Source organism: Papilio xuthus, unplaced genomic scaffold (assembly GCF_000836235.2).
Source record: "Papilio xuthus unplaced genomic scaffold, Pxut_1.1 DF824992.1, whole genome shotgun sequence".
Taxonomy (NCBI): Eukaryota; Metazoa; Arthropoda; class Insecta; order Lepidoptera; family Papilionidae; genus Papilio; species Papilio xuthus.
Genome location: NW_013533657.1, coordinates 2,663,225 through 2,683,299, shown reverse-complemented (window position 1 = coordinate 2,683,299; position 20,075 = coordinate 2,663,225). Strand labels below are relative to the sequence as shown.

Genomic DNA, 20,075 nt, shown 5'->3' with positions numbered 1-20,075 from the left:
CAACAGGTAGTGTCTTCATCTCAACGAAAGGAGTCTAGAGGCCGCGCTGCAGTGGAAGTAGCCAAGTCCGCGGTGCCTGTGGCAACCATCAGCGCCGAGCCCGTTCCTGCCGTGTCGATGCCGCCGCCGTCGCAGTTGGGCGAAGCTGTGACTGCGAGCACGCTTCAAGGGCGCGCTTCAGGCTTCAACGACTCCGTCCTCACCGGAGCGTCCCGCGAGCGCTACGTCAGTTCAGGCCAGCGCCGCCGACCGCATCATCGATGCGATACGATCCATAAATATACCGGTGAGATCTAACCAGTCTTATTATATTTCTAATTTTGATCCGAGTGTTAATGACATGTAGCACAGATTATAAAAGTTTCGCTTGCCTGCTCTCATATAACAAACGAAAATTTTTATGATATTATTATATTTAAAATCTAACCTTATTTGGTAAGAATATTGTAGTTTCAGTGTGAATTGTGGGATGAAGTGTATTATAATTTTGAGAGATAGAAAGCTGATGTTTTCTTCTGAGAAGATTTCCAAGAACCATGTGGTAATTACATTGTGTTTTTGTAGTACAATAGTACTATATTTTGTATTTTTTGTTGTTTTGACTATTATTCTATCTCACTACATATATATATTTTTTTATAACAGAAGGGGGCATCTCACTACATATCAAATAAAGCACCAATGACTACACTTTATATTTTATGTACGTAAATAAATCTTATTCCATATTTACGTTAAAATGTTGCTAAAAGTTTTTATATTCGTAATTACTTAGTAAAAGTCAATGAAATGAAAGTTCGCTTTGAAATTGTATAGAAGTTCTAAATAAAATAAAAGGTAATGCTTCACAAAACCGAATCAAGCCAAATTTCCATTACATATGTCTTAAACGATAGGGAATATTCTTACACTGTTTTGGAAGTTTTTTTTGGAGTCGTAACTTAAGTTGAAAAAAAACGAAGAAAACTACATAGGGTAAGTTAAGTTAGGAACAATAGAAAAGCCCAGAATAAGTAAAGCTAGGTTTATAAAATGTAATTAAACACCAAAAGCAAACTGTAAAGGTTAGGTTTGGAACATTTTTAATACCATAAAAAACATCGAAAAAGCGAAAACATTTTCTATTATAACATGTGATTTTATAAAAATTGTGAGTGTCAGCATGTTAAAAAACTGAAAACATATGAAACAATTTTATTATCTCACTGAAATAAATTAAGACCCCGGAAAATAATCTTCATAGCAATATATTCATCTTCAGCAATCTTATTAAATAAAATTATTATTCAAATGTTAAAAGACTTTGTTTATTGTTGTGTTTGGGTCGGACTTTAAAATGGGTGTGTGACTCACTTTCCAATGACAAATTGACCGAAATTTATTATCAAAAAGTACACATCTTAAGGTTTGTTTATAATAAAATTATGAATTACATCAACAATATGTGATCTTATAAAAAAAAAGATTAAAAGTTACCAGCAGTTACATCCAACCTCTAAAGTTTCTGTAACTTATTAAATAATACGAATAAGCTTTACAGTTATAATTAATAACAAAGGAAGAACATTGTATGAACAACTTATCAATTTTTAATACTTTCTGTTTTTAGGTGTGAAACAAGTAAAAAGTAGTTGAAAACATAATCAATGGATTCACAGAAATAGAATTTGAATAAAGATTTTACATTCTATTCATATTTAAAATAACTAAATGTTGAACTAGAACTTCTTTTGCTGATGGCTGAAAAATAAATTTACAATCAAAATTGATGAAAATAACATAAAAGTAAGTACATGACATGCCAAATTCTTTAAGGTTTTAATTCCCAAAGCACATATTTCCAGCAATTACTTGAACAATTTTAACCTTTTAAATTGGCTTGATATTTAGTATAAAATGGTTTGCACGAAACATGAAAAAGATTCAATAATAAAACTTAACTTAAACATTATTTAGGTTGTGTGTAGAATATCTCTCTATTATTGTTTCAAATATTGTAGATCAACCTGTAAATTGGTCATGTCATGACAAGTTTTTCAAACTAATTTGATTTATGATTCTGTCATAGACATTTCAGAAAAATGGCCAGGCAATAAAAATTCCTATCTGTACCTTTAAAGACTAATCATAATTTTTTTACATGGTTTGTGAGTTCCATCATTGTAGAGAAATGCAAAGAAGTATTGTAAGTAAATGGGGTGAGATCCATATAATCACAGAAAACCAGTTTTTTTTAATAAGTTTTGTAATTAGGTGAAAACCAATAATTAAATTGATTATGTTGTACATTTAAATCAATTAATTACCATTTCATTCTGTTGCAGATGAATGAATGCACCTCTTCAAGGTCTACAGAATTATTAAATGAAGGAATCTGCTTCAGAATTACTGACTGCATGTCGCTGCAACATCTGTGCTACAAAGTTTGATTGTTTGAAATATTGTAATTCTAAACTAAATTTTGAAAAATAACTTATTATATGGAGTAGTTTAACCGCAAATCTAAATGAGAGTCACCATGTTGCAGGAAATGCTAGTAACTATATTAATGTCAATATTGATATATAGATGTGTAACCTATAGATTTAGTGTTTTATATTAGTTTGATGTTAATAATATGACAATTTTTAGAAATATGTATTAGACTTTAATATAAAATATACACTAGCATAATAAGATTTTCTCGAAATTGGGAAATGCAGTGTATAGAAAATAAAAATATACTAAAATATAGGGAATTAAGTATCAAATACAAAAGATAAAAAAAAATACCATTTAGTGAAAAATATGAAACAAAATTAATTTATTAAATTTGGATTTAACTAATATCACAACTTATAATATATCTTAAATTTTTTTTAAATAAGAAATAAAAAATGAACAGAGAATTTATACAATTTTCTTAAAAGTTATTTAAATTTTAACACAGGTACTTTACCCCAAAATGATGCCTCATTATTTTTACTTGTTAAGGAATCTATAGGTTACACATCTATGGAGAATAGTAATAACAAAAGATATGCGGAATCTTTAGGTTCATGATAATTTTATGAATTTATCTGAAAGTAAAACTTAAATATTGTATTCTATTTTTACATTACATAATATTTAACATGACTTGTACAGTGTATGTTTTGATAGAAAAAGTTTGGATTAGGGGACTATTTCGAGCGTCGGCAGTGCAGTTGGCGCTTGACCGGATCATATTTTATATATCCAGGTACGATCTCCGCTATATAGTAATGCGTTCTTCGACTTTCATGATAACATCCATCCGACATTCTTAATGTAATTACAAATCGCATACAACTGCATAGAAATTCAAAGTCAACCAACCCTCACTGGCTCTGTGTTGTTGAATAAAACCTAGTCGCATTCTTGAGGGTAGGCTCCGAGCTCCTCAGTGGAATATAGTGTGTCCGTATAATGAGCTTGATGATGACAATTTGTTTTGCTTCAATGCATATTGTCTTGTTAGCAATTTTCTAAATATTTTACCAACAGATAGGAGCTAATCTCTTTCCAGTGTTATTCTATTTCTCCCGACGAGAGTGGCACTACTACTCCAGTTCTATCAGAAAATATGAGCTATCAAATAAACAAACTGGAACAAATAAGCATTTATCAAAGTTGGGGTATTTTGTTGGTGAACTAAACAATATTGGTATTATTACGAAAGCAATGAGCATTATGTTGCGTTCTTAAAATATGTTCGCTTTAGTGAGAAGATTAAATTAAAGTTGCAATTAACGAAATTGTTTTATTTTTCCAAAATTGTATTCCCTCGAATTATACTTTCAAACGTCAAAAAGCGAACTGACAGATTGATTTTTTTAGGTTGGTAGCAACGTTGACTTGTTCATAATATTGCTAGCATTGAAAATGTCAATTTTTATTCTCCGTTTGTGTCTCTAATTAGTCAAGAAACCCGTCTCTTATTTTGTATACTCTTTGAAGACAAGGCGAATTTCAATACTTAAACACGGAAATTATTGGTCAAAAAGCAGGTGCCGTGTTTTTCCTGAATTCGAATTGGTTATAAATAAACACAGTAGAAAAGAACCAATCAGCGATATTTATATCGTATGTATAAATAACGTTGACGTTTGGATTTCTTTGTTTTTAATTTTAGATACACAGTTCACTGGTAATGTGACCATTTTTGTAAATAATTTAAAATCAAACTCATTTTTTATTGTTTGAATTTGAAACCAGTAGAGTACAAATTGCTTGCATTTAAAACAAAAACAAATATTGCACTTAAAATTAAACTGTGGGTTGTTTTTGCAGATGTTTTGTGGACAGGTAAAATATAAAATATTTTTGTAGCCTTTTTACTGAAGCTTTTTTCAATTTTTGACTGAGCATTTTGTATTTATAGGTAATAGTGACGAATATTGTAATTAAATAATTAATACTCACAGCAAATTCTTTCCGAAAGTTTTAATAAGTTTATTACGCATCGCGTATCCGATCATAGAGGACACGGCATTCGACATTCGAGATAGAAAGTTTGACGTATTGACGTTTACGGTTTTGGTTTTGGTGCGGTTTACCTTAGTTAAGCACAGCAAAACGTATAACTTGTTGACCAGGAACTGGTTTTTAATTTAAAAAAAGTAGATTATTTAATGTATAAACATTGAACTGTAAATTGGGTAAATATTTTAAATTTGGCATTATTGTAAATACTTTGAACTTCTTAAAAATTGCGTATATTTGTCACTTCAGTCTTAAAACCTACTTTTATCTAATTGTGTTTTAAACCTATTGTGTGTTATTAGCAAGTATTGTGTTATGGTGACTAAAAGCAATGGTTATGTTGATGTTTGTGAAATAAAAGTGCTTTTCAACATCAGTGAGCTAAGCGGGTTTGCTTATACCTTTGTTGTTTGTAGGTCCGCGGCGAGTCAAGTTGTCACTTGTGTCGGAACTGACATGTGGCACTGAAAGAAAACTGAACTTTGATTTTGTTGAGTTAAAATGTTTCGAAGTAAAATAAGAATACACACGTGTCGCATAATATTATTAACATCGTTAGTCTGGCTGCTAGTGGATGTTGCGCTCTTAGCTCTCTACTCTGACTGCTTCGGCGATGGTTGTAGTAAGAAGACAAGTGAAGTTGTTGTCAGGGTAAGTTTTTGTACTTTACCTGACTATTATTGTTTAACATTTTAATAAGTCCATGACTTAAAGAGTTTCAAGATCCTATCACATTGTCTATAACTGTTTAATCATGCTTGAACTTAATCAATAAAATTTTGTTAATGAAAATTGAACATTAATATTCTAATACTTGTTTGTAAATTACATAATATATAAATAAATTAAAAGAATATATACATTCAATTAATTTTCATGAATGAAAAATGACTTGCATTTATCAACTAGCCACTTAATCTTCGTTGATATCATATTACATAAAAGTTTAAGTCCCGTAACTAACATTATTATGTAGATACATAATAATGTTTGTTACGGGATTCGTTTTTTATATTTTTTAACTAAGGAAAATCTTAGCGATTGTGTTCTAAAGTTTTCATTGTCAAGATAACTTACTTAAAATAAGGAGTAATAAATTAGCTTTAAAAATAATCCCATTCAATTGTCAATACAACATAAATTATATTACTATGTTGTAAAAAACATTGACATTTACTTATTCCCCATGAAATTGCATCATTAAGAATCATAGGTAAAAAAAGTAGTAAAGTTCATTGCGCATGTTTTGATGAATTATAGACTATATTAATTATATCATTGCATAAGAAATTATAAATTAATGAAATAATAAAAAATATTTTTATTCAAATAATTGCCAAATGAGTCACAAAATAAGAAAGTGAAAGTGAATGTAACAGGGTGCTAAGTTCCTAGAAACTGTATGCATATACAATTTACAATTGTCTGTTGTATAACTTGTAAAAGCACATATAAAAATATTCTGTGCATTATTTCATTGCTTGTAATGGTTGCAAACAAATTTCTTGAGGTTAAGTCTTGAAAATATTTTACTGAAATTTAATCAAAATCTATCATATATAGCTAGACAGCTTGCTATATGTTAGTCAACATATACACTGATTTTGTAGGTATATGGTCATTACTGATTTTAGTATCTTCCTTATATGTTGTAGCTATGTATTTACTCCCCTTATATATCCCCTTGTCTTTGTATTTACCACATTACAATGTAAACTAATTTAGTACAACTTTGTCCATGCAGCCTTAAAAAAAAATCTTGTAATGTATATAGGTTATAGAATGTAAGCATAGTGTAGCTTCCCAATAGTGAAAGAATTTTTCAAATCAGTTCCGTAGTATCAGAGCCTATTAAATGAAAACAAATCAACAATCAAATCTTTCCTCTTTATAATATTAGTGTCAGATATCTGTGATTTTATTTTAGAGTAAAGATACAGAAGAGCTCCGTGGTAAAAGAGGTGCGATAGCAGCAGGTTTACGGAGCAAAGTAGAAGATGAGGAAACTAATCTAGAGGAGAATGAAATAGAGCAAGACATTGGTGATGATGGGCTAATGCTGCCACCATATCCAAAGTCACGGCTAAAGAGGTGGTCAGTGGTGCCACCTGTGAGGCCACAGGGTGACTCTCCCGGAGAAATGGGTATGAATAATAATAATAGGATTTATAAAAATAAACATTAGAATGATTAAAATTGTGAAGTGCCTCTTGCAAAATCAGTGGACAACCCTAGGGTGAAGAAAACAGTTTCCTAAGCTAGGGTTGCCAAAAATTAGTGTAGGGTTGGCACATGCTAATGTGAAATATTTGGTATAAAGATTTTTAAATTTCAGGTAAAGCTGTTAACATTCCAATAGAACAAGAGAAACTTATGTTGGACAAATTCCAGGAGAATCAATTTAATTTGTTAGCTAGTGATATGATCTCCTTAAATAGATCACTAACAGATGTCAGATTTGAGAAGTAAGTCAAGTACATTTATAGAAATAAACTGCTTTAAAAGGTGTTACAGCTGTATAAATTATTAATATATAAAAATTATTATATTATTACCATTAAGGCATATTTTTTTCTAGGTGTAAAGGGAAACCCTATCCAGAATTACTGCCTACAACTAGTGTTGTGATAGTCTTCCACAATGAGGCATGGACAACTCTTATCCGAACAATTTGGAGTACAATAAATAGATCGCCTCGTCCATTGCTCAAAGAGATCATTTTAGTCGATGATGCAAGTGAAAAAGGTATGTTTAAATAGTAATAAACATTTCTTAGGTAATATATAAATTGCACTATTAAGGTTAACGCGCATCCATCCACGCTCTCCGAACATAGCCTCGCGATTAGCCGCCATCTCTAACTTTTTCTCTTCTTGTTAGCAATATGTTATGTCATTCTTATTTACACGGGCCTATGGTATACTAGGGGACTGCGAAACTTCGACGACTTATCGCAATTTGTCTCTTCATCCCGCTCAATCGTCGACGTAGAGGTGGCGGCGAGTGAATGCCGCGACGATCGTAACGCGAGACTGTGCCGGAGGAGTAATGCGCGCTAACCTTTAATCATGATTATTAAACAATAGTATTCATTCATTTATATTTATCATTTTAACATTTGTTTAAATAATAATTACGATAAATTAACGTAATAATTATTCAGCTGTTATTATGTACATGATGAATAGAATATTTCTTGAAAATGTCACTACAATTAAATAATAAACTATTTATTGTAAGAAAATATTATAGAGAAAAGTAAAAACAATGATTCCTTGATATTGTTTATATTTCTGTTTGACAATTTGCTGGTAGTTTCTAAGTTCAGTTGTTTTTTATAGTATTCTATTTACATTATTCTGATATATAAAATTCTCGTGTCACAATGTTACCATACTCCTCCTAAACGACTTGACCGATTTTTATGAAATTTTATATGCATGTTCAGTACGTCTCTGAATCGCCTACTCTCTATTTTTTTTAATCAATCCCGCGTGGACCGAGTAGCGGGCGACAGCTAGTTATTTATAATAGAACTAGTTTTTCTTATCTCCGTAACAAGAAGAACAATTGTATCTTGGTGCTGATTAGAACTTCGTGTATTTTTAACGGTGAAATAAAAACACAATTTTGGTTAAAAATTTAATATTTGCAGAATCTTATCGCCTTGTAATGATAATGATAAATGTTAAATTGCTTATCACAATTGTTTTTAAAGATTAATATGTTAAATAAATTAATGTGATTTTATAGTAATTTAAAGATTATATATTAACGCGTATACAATATTTTATTTAAGATTAGATACAATTTTTAAACAAATATCCATTCAAAGCAATTATAGTAAGCAAGTATTATTGTGCTCTTAAACTTTTTCCGTGATATGAATCGTAATTAAATTTCTGAGACCTCTTATTATATCTTGATAGCAAACCCTTAATAATTCGTAATTTTATAATATAATAGTTACTCTAAAAGGAGCTGAAGGAAATAATTTTATGGCATTAAGTGCTAACTTCTATTAAAAAAAATCTATTAAAAAAAATAAAGAAAATTGTGTATGTATTTGTTTATTATCTTTGATTGTTTAGAACACTTGGGCAAAAAATTAGAGGATTATATAAAAACACTGCCAGTACCGACACATCTCTTTCGAACGGAAAACCGCTCCGGTCTTATCCGGGCGCGACTTTTGGGCGCGAAACATGTACAAGGAGACGTCATTACATTCTTAGATGCACATTGTGAATGCACGGGTAAGTTACATATATTTTTATTAATAAATCAAATGTTCTCTATAAATGGATAGGTTGTTGCTTAAAAATAATAAATCTTTATTACTAGTTCAATTTCTACATACCAGCCATAATCAGATAGGCACAAAACAATACGTCTTATAGCCTGTCCATTTATAAAGTTGGTTTTAGTACAGAATTATTGCCAGTTGCCAGTAACATTGTTTCGTAATATTGAAATAAGCATCTGCTAAGAATATAAATTCAACGCTAAGGTTACAGGAGATCATGATGGAATGGATACAGACTTACATACTAAATGTATCCTCAAAGTTTACTGTCTTTTCAGTCAGGCAAAGACAAAATTAACGCGTATTATCCTCTCCTTTAAATAATTGTTAAGCGAATGGGTATTTGAGGTCAAACGTTTAAAAATGATTGACTCTTTCATGTTGCCTATTGATGCTTGTTTTATTTCTTAGTTTATAGCAGATGTTATGTGCTTTTTAGTGTCAAATATATTATAATAACGCAGTAAATATAATTATCACATTGTTGAGAAAGAATTAGGATAGGTTTACATGTGTTAACTGAATAATCTGTATCCTGTATCCACTTAAATCTATATTAACAGAGGGCTGGTTGGAACCTCTGTTAGCGAGGATAGTAGAAGACCGTACTACTGTGGTATGTCCCATCATTGATGTCATCTCAGACACGACCTTCGAGTACATACAAGCATCCGACATGACATGGGGTGGATTCAATTGGAAATTAAACTTTAGGTGGTAAGTATAAAGTTCAAATTGTAATATACTCTTTGTTGTAATAGAATACAGGAAGCGTGCAGTTGTCTATGATAGATAAGTTAGGAAAAAATTAATTTCCTTTATTTTTTCCTGTAATAACTTTGTGTTAGTAATTTTTATCTATGACTAGAATTGTGTTATTAGTATTATTTTGTTGTTTATATGCTTTTTATATTTTTATAGGCTTAACCTTTTATACGCCGATGGAAATTTCCATTTAATTACTTTTACTTTCAGCGTGTTCCCACGCTAGTATAAAGACAATACCAAGTAGCATTGACTTATTTCAAGGTTTTATTTGACTTTTTAACAATAGCGCAGGTATCTTTATCGCTGTAACACATTCAATGCCACTACAATTTTTTACAAATGAACTCGTCAGGCAAATTCGTGGCACTGTATATGTTAACATATGTTATATCAGTGTTTGAACAGTGGTAGAGCCCGCTTTAACATTTTCGCACGAATTGGCCCGGCTCGTCCGGTGAAATACCACGACCACACAAGACAGGCGTCAAGTGGAAGCAATTCCGCGTTTCGTCTGATGAGTGTGCGTCCCGGAGGCCTAATTTAGTCTTCTTTCCCTTACCACCCTTTTTCTTATCAGGAAAGGATGGGAAGTGGAAGTGGACTTTCCGGATGAGAGGATGCATAGGAAGGAAAAATATTTCTTTCTGTGCATCCTCTCCTACGGCGATTAAAGGTAGGCAACGCATATACAATTGCGTATGTCTATGGGCAGCGGTCGCTTCGCTATTTCAGCGATTTTAAATGGCGGCTCGCTTGTTTGCCACTTTATGATATAAAAAAAAATATCTCTGCGTTACTTTATATGGATTAAGTTAACAGTTATTAATAACTGGTAACTATAAATAGGTTAGCAGGAAAGCAATCAACCACATTCAAGGACGTTGCACAAGTTTGTTTTGATTGTGTAATACTATTGTTCTCGACATCTCCAATGAAAATCCTTTGATTTATTTCTACACTACGAATTGAATGAAACCTTTTTCAGATTCGTAGGTTGTTAAAGTTTGTATTTTATATTAATGAATCATTGTGGTGTTGAAAATATTTAATGGTAACGAATTATTAAAATATTTTCGCAAATTATTTTTTAACGATTCATGATAATTAAATAGTTAATATTAACGATAATTGAATCATTAAGTAATGCATCGCAATTTTGATATTTCGAAATTTTGACTTGACAAATATTTTATATATTAATCAACAAGAAGATTGATTGCTGAAAGTTATGTAGAAGTTTAAATTGATTATGAATGCTTAAAGAAATCAAATACGAAATGCACGCTTGTAAATTTCTCCCCGAATCCATTTAATGATTGGATTTTTATGACAAGACATGTGAATTTAAGATACTTGATTTAAGTATCGCTTTGCGAAATGGATAACAATTTTTACTTCGCAATAATGTAAGATGTTTATAACAATACTTTGTAATATTATTTTTTCTATCCATGAATTGAATTCAGCAACAATTTCGTCTAAAAAAATGTTACTCTATACTACAATATACCTTTTGTAATTCAAAGACCATTGAACACGTTCCGTGCCACAAGATATCGACACTGGCGTCAAGTTGGCGTGAACTCGCTAGGAAAGTCATCAGCACTGGACGTGTTGAAAATTTACTCTATGAATAGGTGGTTGCTGTATGAGCTCGATTTTCTTCTTTAGTTTGTCGGCGTACTTCTATTTTGTCCCAGGAGTCGTGACTCTAGGATTGGTAAATACTTGACTATCCCCTGTCCAGGTACCGTGTACCGGAGCGCGAGATGTCTCGTCGCGGTGGGGATCGCACGGCACCGCTGCGCACGCCCACCATGGCGGGCGGTTTGTTCGCAATCGACCGCGAGTATTTCTACAAGATCGGCTCCTACGACGAGGGCATGGACATCTGGGGCGGGGAGAACCTGGAGATGAGCTTCCGGGTATCGTATGAATTGTCTAACTGACATCTGATAGTTGTGGTCGTTACAAATATTGTTATAAAAGATCCGTTTTCTAAGCTAAGCTTCTCTTGTGTTTACGTCTATTGTCATGTTTGGAAAGTACTTCAGATATTTTCTGTTTTAGATTATGTAGTATAGTAGCTTTTGTCTGCGACTCCGTACGTGCAGAATTAATAAATAACTTAATAAGCGTACTCTTCAAGTCTATGTTCGACATTTATGCCAAATTTCAGCAAGATCTGGTGAGTCTTTCTATATAGAAGTAACAAACATCCATCCAAACATGTCTTGCCTTTATTATCATGAGTGACAATATTGTGAGGTAAGATATGTGAGTGGGGTGAGACAAGGTAGTGACATAGTTGTGGGTGTGGCAAGGTGTGGCAGTGCGGCGGGTCACTGGAGATAGTGCCGTGCTCGCACGTGGGGCACGTGTTCCGCGACAAATCGCCCTACTCCTTCCCCGGCGGTGTGCAGAACATCGTATTGCACAACGCGGCGCGCGTCGCCGAAGTCTGGATGGACGAGTGGGGAGAGTTCTATTACGCCATGAATCCAGGTTCGATACTTGGTTGTGTGCCTTGACCGTTCACATTTTGCTGCTTTTACAACCACCCGTGGTAAATTATCCGTCTCTTTAAAGAAAACAGAGGGTCTATCACGAATATTTATAACAAACGTTGTCGTAACGTCATATATGAATATCTGTACTTTACGCCCTATACAATTTTTGTTATACTTTTTCGCAAATCTTCGTGCTAGGCTCTCAGTACAGAACTTTTCCTAACTCGACTTTATTAGGGTAGTGTTTAAAAAAAAATGGAATTATTTAAAGTATTGACACTACATTTTTTAATTTCTTCATCTAAACATAATGTTTTCAAAGATCGGAGTTCTCTAACTCCATATTGATATTGCAAGCAAAATGATAGCGGTCTATAGGTGAAATGATAAAGTTTTGTTGTGGCTTGGGTTAACAATGAAATAGTGCAAATGTTTATGTGAACATGTTATTAACACTTAAATATAACGAGCTTCTTAACATCCAGTTAACCGGCATTGCAGCTGCATTAATTTTTTTATTACTTGCATGCTTATTTCGCCATACTTTTTTCTATTTCCTTTTTTGTTTTAATTGTTATTCTTCGATATTTCAGCCTGTGATTCAGAAATTGTTTTTCTTATATTTTTCGCTGTTTTTCTACTTTTTTCTTGTTTTTTTTTGTTATTCTCACGCTTCTTCGTAATGCAGAAGCAATGAAGAGTGTTTTGGATAAATATTAAATATATATAAGTAAAAAGAAACATTAAGTCTATAACCACAGCAACACTTATCGCGTAAAGAGCTGTGGCATATATATTTTGATATATTTCCTTTTTTTTTACATTTTTTAACCTATATACATAAATTAAACTTCTACCATATATAGAGAATCTTAATCTATTTTTGTGGGCGTTTGAAACGACTTTCAATTGTGATATTCGATAATATAAGTATTTATTGACCTTTAAAATATAAAGAAATAGTCAATAACTATATCAAATCACTTAAAACTGCATAACATTTAATTAATTGTATAAATATGTCAGCTCGAATAAATAAATCCCGCGTTAAAAAGTATTGCATCGGTTCAATTTCATGGCACACTAGTTGTCGCTCGCGACTTCTCTCCGCGGGATTACAAAAACATTATTAGTAGCCATGTGTTCTTCTAGATTATGGTCTACATCTATGCCAAATGACAGCGAAATCCATACAGCCGTTCTGGAGATACCTTCAAACAACAAACTATTCATACATCCATTTAAACATTCGCATTTATAATATTATTAAGTAATAATAATTATTAATAACAGTGCGTGTGTATAGAACGAATGAGTCAGTAATACGAGGAAATTTCGCACTAACTCATTGAGTAATAAAAAGATTGATTCCATTCATTCATTTAAAAATAGTATAATCTTCCGATGCGTGACAATAGTTTCAAAGCTTTGTCAATTCAACAACTATTTTCATTGTATGCATTATTATTATTAATTATTAAATAATATTAAAATATTTATTACTAATAGTATAATATTAAATAAAACTTTGCCACAGTTCTTTACTCATCATGGCTTAATAGAATCGATTCGAATGACATTAATTGTTTTTACTATCAAATTAACATTCCACACCGATGTTTTACATAATAACTAATGCCTAACTAATTTTTGACATAATTAACAGATCGGTTAAATTAGGATTTTTTTTTCGAGTAATATAATTGTCTTGAAAACCTCTATATTGCTATATAGATGCCCACCAAATTTGTTGAATTATTGAGTAAGATTCTTGATATCAAGCGAAACACGATTACTTATAGTCTTATCGTGGGTTTTCTGAGACCAAAATCCTCGTTTAAGAGATTGACCTCTCTGTTTGGTCAAAGACAGGGATGACGATATGTTTTATACAGATATTTAGTCTCAGAAGCCAACAGTTATTAATGAGAGACAGTTATAATGCTTGTCAAAATGAGGGTATTATAAAATAATATATTTGTTTGTGATAACATTGTCCCACCTTGTTTTAATCATCCAGCTTGTGACAGGAGTCACTAACAATGCATTGCATCATCAATAAACAAAATTCACAGCTCTATTGTTTTTGCTTATCAATAAAACATATTGTCGTACAGATTGTATAAAGTCTGTGAGCAGATAAATTTGTGTTAAAATGCTATTAATTTGCGGGGTCAATTCATACATTTTAATGCACGCTAATCGCATAGATCGTGTGAAGATACGATATAAAATATATAGAAATAACGAAAAGAATGCGCTTCTCAAACTTTGTTTTTAGTATAAATATTTTCAATATGTACACTATGGACTTTGACTGCGAGTCTGGCCGTGAGCCGCTTTAAAAAAAGATAACCGTAACACCCTTACATCAGCTTTTACTTTTAATAAAGTATTTTCATGTGTTTTATATCAAATTGTTAAGTCTCTGTACACGGTTTTAGTCTGAGAAGTTTGAGAAGCACTATTTTGTTGAATATTTAGGAATGTATTTGATTTTTGAATGACACGAGCTGGTGAATTTTGTTGCATAACATAACATGGTCGTGGTATTGGGTGTTTACGTAACTCGCCACGTCGCGAAGGACATTGCCCAGAGCTGTAGGACGTTAAACCTTCAAAATAAACTTAAATATTATAACTAAACAATATTTATTATTGCGGTCAACAGGTCAAACGATGTCTTTATTCATATTGGTCAATAATTAACATAAATCTACAATATGTTTATCAGATTACCATACAAATTATAATGTTAATTTGGGCGTAAAATTTATATGCGATACGGCTGCACAACTAGTGATTAATGTAATAAGAACTTAAGTATACAAATTTTACACTTTTACTTAGGTTACGTAACAAATTGTAAACAGATTGCATTTGCAGTGTGTTATTAAAACAAATGTTGATAACGTAAAATAATATGAATGACCAAACAAACTTGGTTACTGTACTTATTTTTAATTTAATGTACATTATCGTCTCTAAATAAAACGCAGAATAAAAAAGTATGTGGTCTAAAACAGACGAATTCAAATATATTCTATTAAACGTGTTCAAACTTTAGACTCCGTTTATCAAAAACTAGCTTTTGACCGCGACTTCGTCTTCGCGGAGTTAAAAAAAGAAACGGAACAAAAAGTATCCTATGTCCGTCTCCTGGTTCTAAAGCCGCTTCAGAGTTATAGTGTAACTAATACGACTTTCTCCATAATATATAGATGTGCCCAAATGCTGATATTCCATGTTTATAACGATTAGACCAAGCAATTTATCTTTAAAAATGTGTAAAGTAGTAGTTTTGTGTAACGAAGTCGCGTAAGCTCTGGGTGTTCGCGACGTGTCGGGTGACGTGGTGGGGCGTGCGGGGCAGGTGTGGCAGTGCGGCGGGCGGTTGGAGATCGCGCCGTGCGCGCACGTGGGCCACGTGTTCCGCAAGACCACGCCCTACAGCTTCCCCGGCGGCACGGGCCGCGTCGTCAACCACAACAACGCCCGCCTTGCCGAAGTCTGGCTCGACGAGTGGAAGCATTTCTACTACAATATCAACCCAGGTCTCATCATGCTTACGATGAATCTTTCTTTTCGCTATTTGTCAAGCTATTGCTTTGCTAACTCACGCTCATAACTCAAAGGTGTAGGTATGTTGAGTTGTTCGTTGTATTCCGCTCTAGCGAAAATTAAGATTCGGAGTAAGAGGGCTGATTTACAATTTGTTTTTCGATTTGAAATAACGTTTTGAAACAGTAATCTGAGATTTATAACTGATTTCTCATCCTCTAATAACTAAACTAATCAACCATCAATTTTACTCTGATATAATTTAAATCACATAATTCAAGGCAATCTTTTTAATCTTTAACTATTCAGATCATTTCTTTTTAACATGCACATTGTACCGGAAGTTATTTCATTCAATCAAAAATAGGTTCGAAATTTATTATTTTATAAAAACAATAACACTTGTTATGAAAATAATATTTTGACCTAATATAAAAAATACTATTCGTATTTCAGAATACTGTTTCATTAACGTTATTGTCTTGCATGTAAAATAAAAAATTGTTGATTTTTTTAATTGCATGTCGTGAGAAAATAATATTTTCCATTAACTTTGCTAATTTTAGCTAACTAAAATCAATAACCATTTAACTACAAACTATGGATTTATTTTTCGTATGTTTTGTGTTTTTATTTTGTAGTATCGTGTCAAAGAATTATTATACTTTTTATTTTTAGCAATTGATAAAGTTGATGACCATCAGTTAATTTAAAAAAAAATGACATAATTTATATATGAACAAGCCTAAAGTTATGAAATAAGCATGCATGTATACGTAGAACATTACAGGCTTGAAAGTTCTAGAACATTTTTAACTATCAATCTATACTTGGTTGTTGGGTACAGGTGCACTGAACGTGCCCGTTGGTGACGTCAGCGAACGCAAGGCTTTAAGACAGAAGCTCAAATGTAAAAGCTTCAGATGGTACTTGGAAAATATTTACCCAGAGAGCCAGATGCCTTTGGACTACTACTTCTTGGGAGAGGTTAGTGATAATTGATTTTAATAGCTTTCAAGGAATTGTAGACTGTCATTGTTAATTAGTTTTTTAAAATATTTTTAGCACTTGCGTAGATTTTTTTGAGAAGCTATTTATAACTATGACAAATTTTATAAATTAAAAGATCCATTTTTACACATAAAATAATAAAATCGAATAATAATTGGATCCAAGCTGAATCAGTAAACAAATATGTAAATTAGAATAAAAAAATCAGTGAACTGGTTTCTGTCCATACCGGATTTAGTGTAAAATCGGTGGCTTTGATTTACGATAAAATCGATTCGGTGAACGACAACGTTTGGCCTTGACCGATTTTTATGAATTAATGTTATTGTTATGATATTGATGAAATTTAAATTAATTTTTCATACGTATTAGATATATCATTTATGATAGATATTGTTTTATATGTCGTAAATTGCATATTTGCCTAAATATGGTCTACTTTACAGTACCTTTTTAATTTTTGATAAACAGTATAGAAACTTTGACAAATGATATCAGACTATGCGTGCGCGCCACCGACTTAGTTTTCATTTTTTCTTCCCATTCATTGCCATAACTTTATAGTACAGAGGGCAGCTGATCAATTAGAAATTTAAATATATAATTAAATTCATGTTCATAATCAGATACGTAACGCGGAGACATCGAACTGCCTCGACACACTGGGCGGCAAGGCGGGTCAGCCGCTGGGTATGGGCTACTGTCACGGCATGGGCGGCAACCAGGTGTTCGCTTACACCAAGCGCAAGCAGATCATGTCCGACGACAACTGCCTGGACGCCGCTCACCCGCGCGGCCCCGTCAAACTCATCCGCTGCCACGGCATGCGCGGCAACCAGGAGTGGACCTATGATGTTAAGGTATACTGTCGCAGTTGGTTCTATCAGAATATATATAAAACATCATTAGACATAGAAAAGGACATTAAAAAAAACTATGGACATTTTTGGTTTTTGACAGAGGGCGCTAGTGAGCTGTCATAGTTTACTTCTTTAGTTTAGTTCAGGCTTTAGGTTTGTTCTTATGTTCTATTATATTTTGACCGACTTTAAAAAAAATTGTAACCTATTTCAGACACGTTTGTAAGTTTAAAGCGGATTGTATGAGGCAAGTTGTTTGTGTTGCAGACGCGTACAATAAAGCACAGCAACACGGGCATGTGCCTGGAGAAGCCGGAGTCGGGCGACGTGTGGAAGCCGGTGCTGCGGGCGTGCTCGCGCGCGCGCTCACAGCAGTGGCTGATGCAGGTCGACTTCAAGTGGCAGGCGCGCCACGCCTCCCGCGCCTCCCGCTCCTCCCGCTCCGCCGACCGGCCCAGCTAGTGACCTCGCACAACGTAACTAACACTACACTCATCACATACATGTTAACTAAGGCATTCTTAGGGATTGTGGCCCTTACAGACACAACAATCTCAAGCGATATGTCCCGAGGCATTCTAGTTCACCCGCTGCTTAGACTCCACATTCGTTTCGTTTGTGACCATTTGGATATTACTTCATGTGTTATATGTTTTGATGCGCGCTCGCGAGTCAATACAAACAAGCCCTAAGTGTAGGTTCAGTCTAGAAATAAAAATAAAACTACTAAGAACCCATTACCGTATATTAGGTCATATCGCAAGCGTTACAGTAATACTGTCCCAAATAAAAACCTTACAAACTAGAAATTCATTATTTAAATGTCTTCAAGCAGTTTAAGACTATAACGTTTTTTTTACTTTTCTATTGCAGGAACAACGATAGACCATCAAAGTCTTCCCCCGTCATTAGTAATATCAGATTTTATTCCTTATTCCTATATCAAAAGTAATGTAATTAGATGTAACGCCTCGGCACTCGGGCCACGTGAATTGTTGACAATACGATGAGAGAATGCTATAATATTTTGTATTCCCTAACGAAAATATGTAAAAACTTGCTCAAACATGGCATATAATATGCTATTCTGTAAATTGTACTGTCCTGCTTTATAATTAATGTGGATTTTATATCCAATAAGTAATTTTTGTTACGTAAATACGAAAAAATTTGAAATTTTATTGAGATTATTTTTTTTATACTGGCAACACTCAATTGTAGTTATTGTTCTTATAATCACAGTTTATGCAAAAAAGCACAAATCCTGCAAATTAAATATTTGTATATAAAAATAATATTTCCTTAATACTTCTATTGAGTGTGGGCTATTAAAATATTAAATTTTATTTGTATAAAATACTCCAATGACTTGCAAGTTGAGATTATATTAAAAATCCTTTGTTTAATTCACATGATATAGTTTAAATTTGTTAGTAACACAGTTGACAGATCTAAATAGTGTAAGAGCATGTTTCTTGTATATGTGTCTAGTTTGTCTATGCACATAAATGTGTGCCTATTTCATTGTCTATGGTTCGCTGTCATTGTACAGGGTCTACAACATTTACTAACTGTACAAGTGCCTGTCCATTCCTTAATGTCATTTATTTTTAATATTATTATATACCATGCATTTATACATTTTCCATTATATAATACTTGTAGAGAAAAATACATAATTGTTTATTTCATATAAAAATTAAGTGTTCATAGTCTGTTGATAGATTTTTACTAGAAATTTTGACTAATGTCACAGCGACTTAGATATCTTCCCATTTGGTATATTAATGGTAAAAAAAAACCGTAACAATTTTTTTTATTATATTTTTTTCTATTATGATGAAATTGCGGTGCTATATACTTTATTTGTAACATCTCATGCCCTTGTTATAATTTTAACGGCACTATTTTGTGCCATATTTATTGCCAATCCGCCCTTTATTTGCCACGTATATTTAGCTTATATTTATTTGAAATTCATTATTATATAGACTTTATTATATAGCTTCCGATATTTTAAATATAGTTCCAGTGATATCTAGGAATTTTTCGTACATATCTGTTTATTTAAAATTTAAATTTTTCTAGATTTTTAATTTATATAACCAATAATAATCATATTTACGCCATGTTTTTAAAATGTATTCTTGATAAATAGATTTAGATAAAGCAATAGTAAATATTAAATATAACAAAAATGTCAAATACTATAAATTCCTCATATATTTTTTTATTTTTTTTTCTTATAAAACTGATATTTTTCTTCTTCGAGTTATTTTCTCATCACTCATGTTATATCTATTAATTATATTTAAAATTATACGTTTTTAAATTCTTCTGTTCTTTATGTATGAGGAAATTAAAATGGTATTTGATAAAATTAGTGTAAAATGATATTCAAAAAATGGTTGTTCCAATAATCGGCTAAGTTAGTTTAATATTATAACAATAATGTTTAGAGTGCTAATTATATATCGGAATTAAAATTGATACCTGTTAAAGCAATATTAAGATATTTATCTGTAGCTCTTGGTCTATTTTGGACAAGAGCGATGACTTTTTAATTCCTTGACAGTT

The 20,075-nt window shown here is 32.3% G+C and overlaps 1 protein-coding gene across 1 annotated transcript; it reads left to right on the top strand.

The window, feature by feature from the left end:
- The first annotated feature begins 4,519 nt into the window (after positions 1-4,519).
- Pgant5 (polypeptide N-acetylgalactosaminyltransferase 5) lies at positions 4,520-19,335 on the top strand. Its single transcript, XM_013324556.1, has 13 exons — positions 4,520-4,658; positions 4,899-5,133; positions 6,410-6,626; positions 6,818-6,947; positions 7,061-7,227; positions 8,574-8,738; positions 9,352-9,505; positions 11,304-11,481; positions 11,881-12,061; positions 16,475-16,614; positions 17,265-17,498; positions 17,766-17,974; positions 18,372-19,335. The coding sequence occupies exons 2-12, from the start codon at positions 4,984-4,986 to the stop codon at positions 17,958-17,960; spliced, it is 1,911 nt and encodes a 636-aa protein (XP_013180010.1). The 5' UTR covers positions 4,520-4,658; positions 4,899-4,983; the 3' UTR covers positions 17,961-17,974; positions 18,372-19,335.
- The last annotated feature ends 740 nt before the right edge of the window (positions 19,336-20,075 follow it).

What these genes read in the sequence shown, in the direction of transcription:
- Pgant5 (XM_013324556.1), top strand. Translation starts at nt 4,984, where the DNA reads ATGTTTCGAAGTAAAATAAGAATACACACGTGTCGCATAATATTATTA. An exon ending in TGACTCTCCCGGAGAAATGG is followed by an intron (nt 6,627 to 6,817) that starts GTATGAATAATA and finishes TTTAAATTTCAG; the next exon opens with GTAAAGCTGTTAACATTCCA. An exon ending in TGGAAATTAAACTTTAGGTG is followed by an intron (nt 9,506 to 11,303) that starts GTAAGTATAAAG and finishes TCCCCTGTCCAG; the next exon opens with GTACCGTGTACCGGAGCGCG.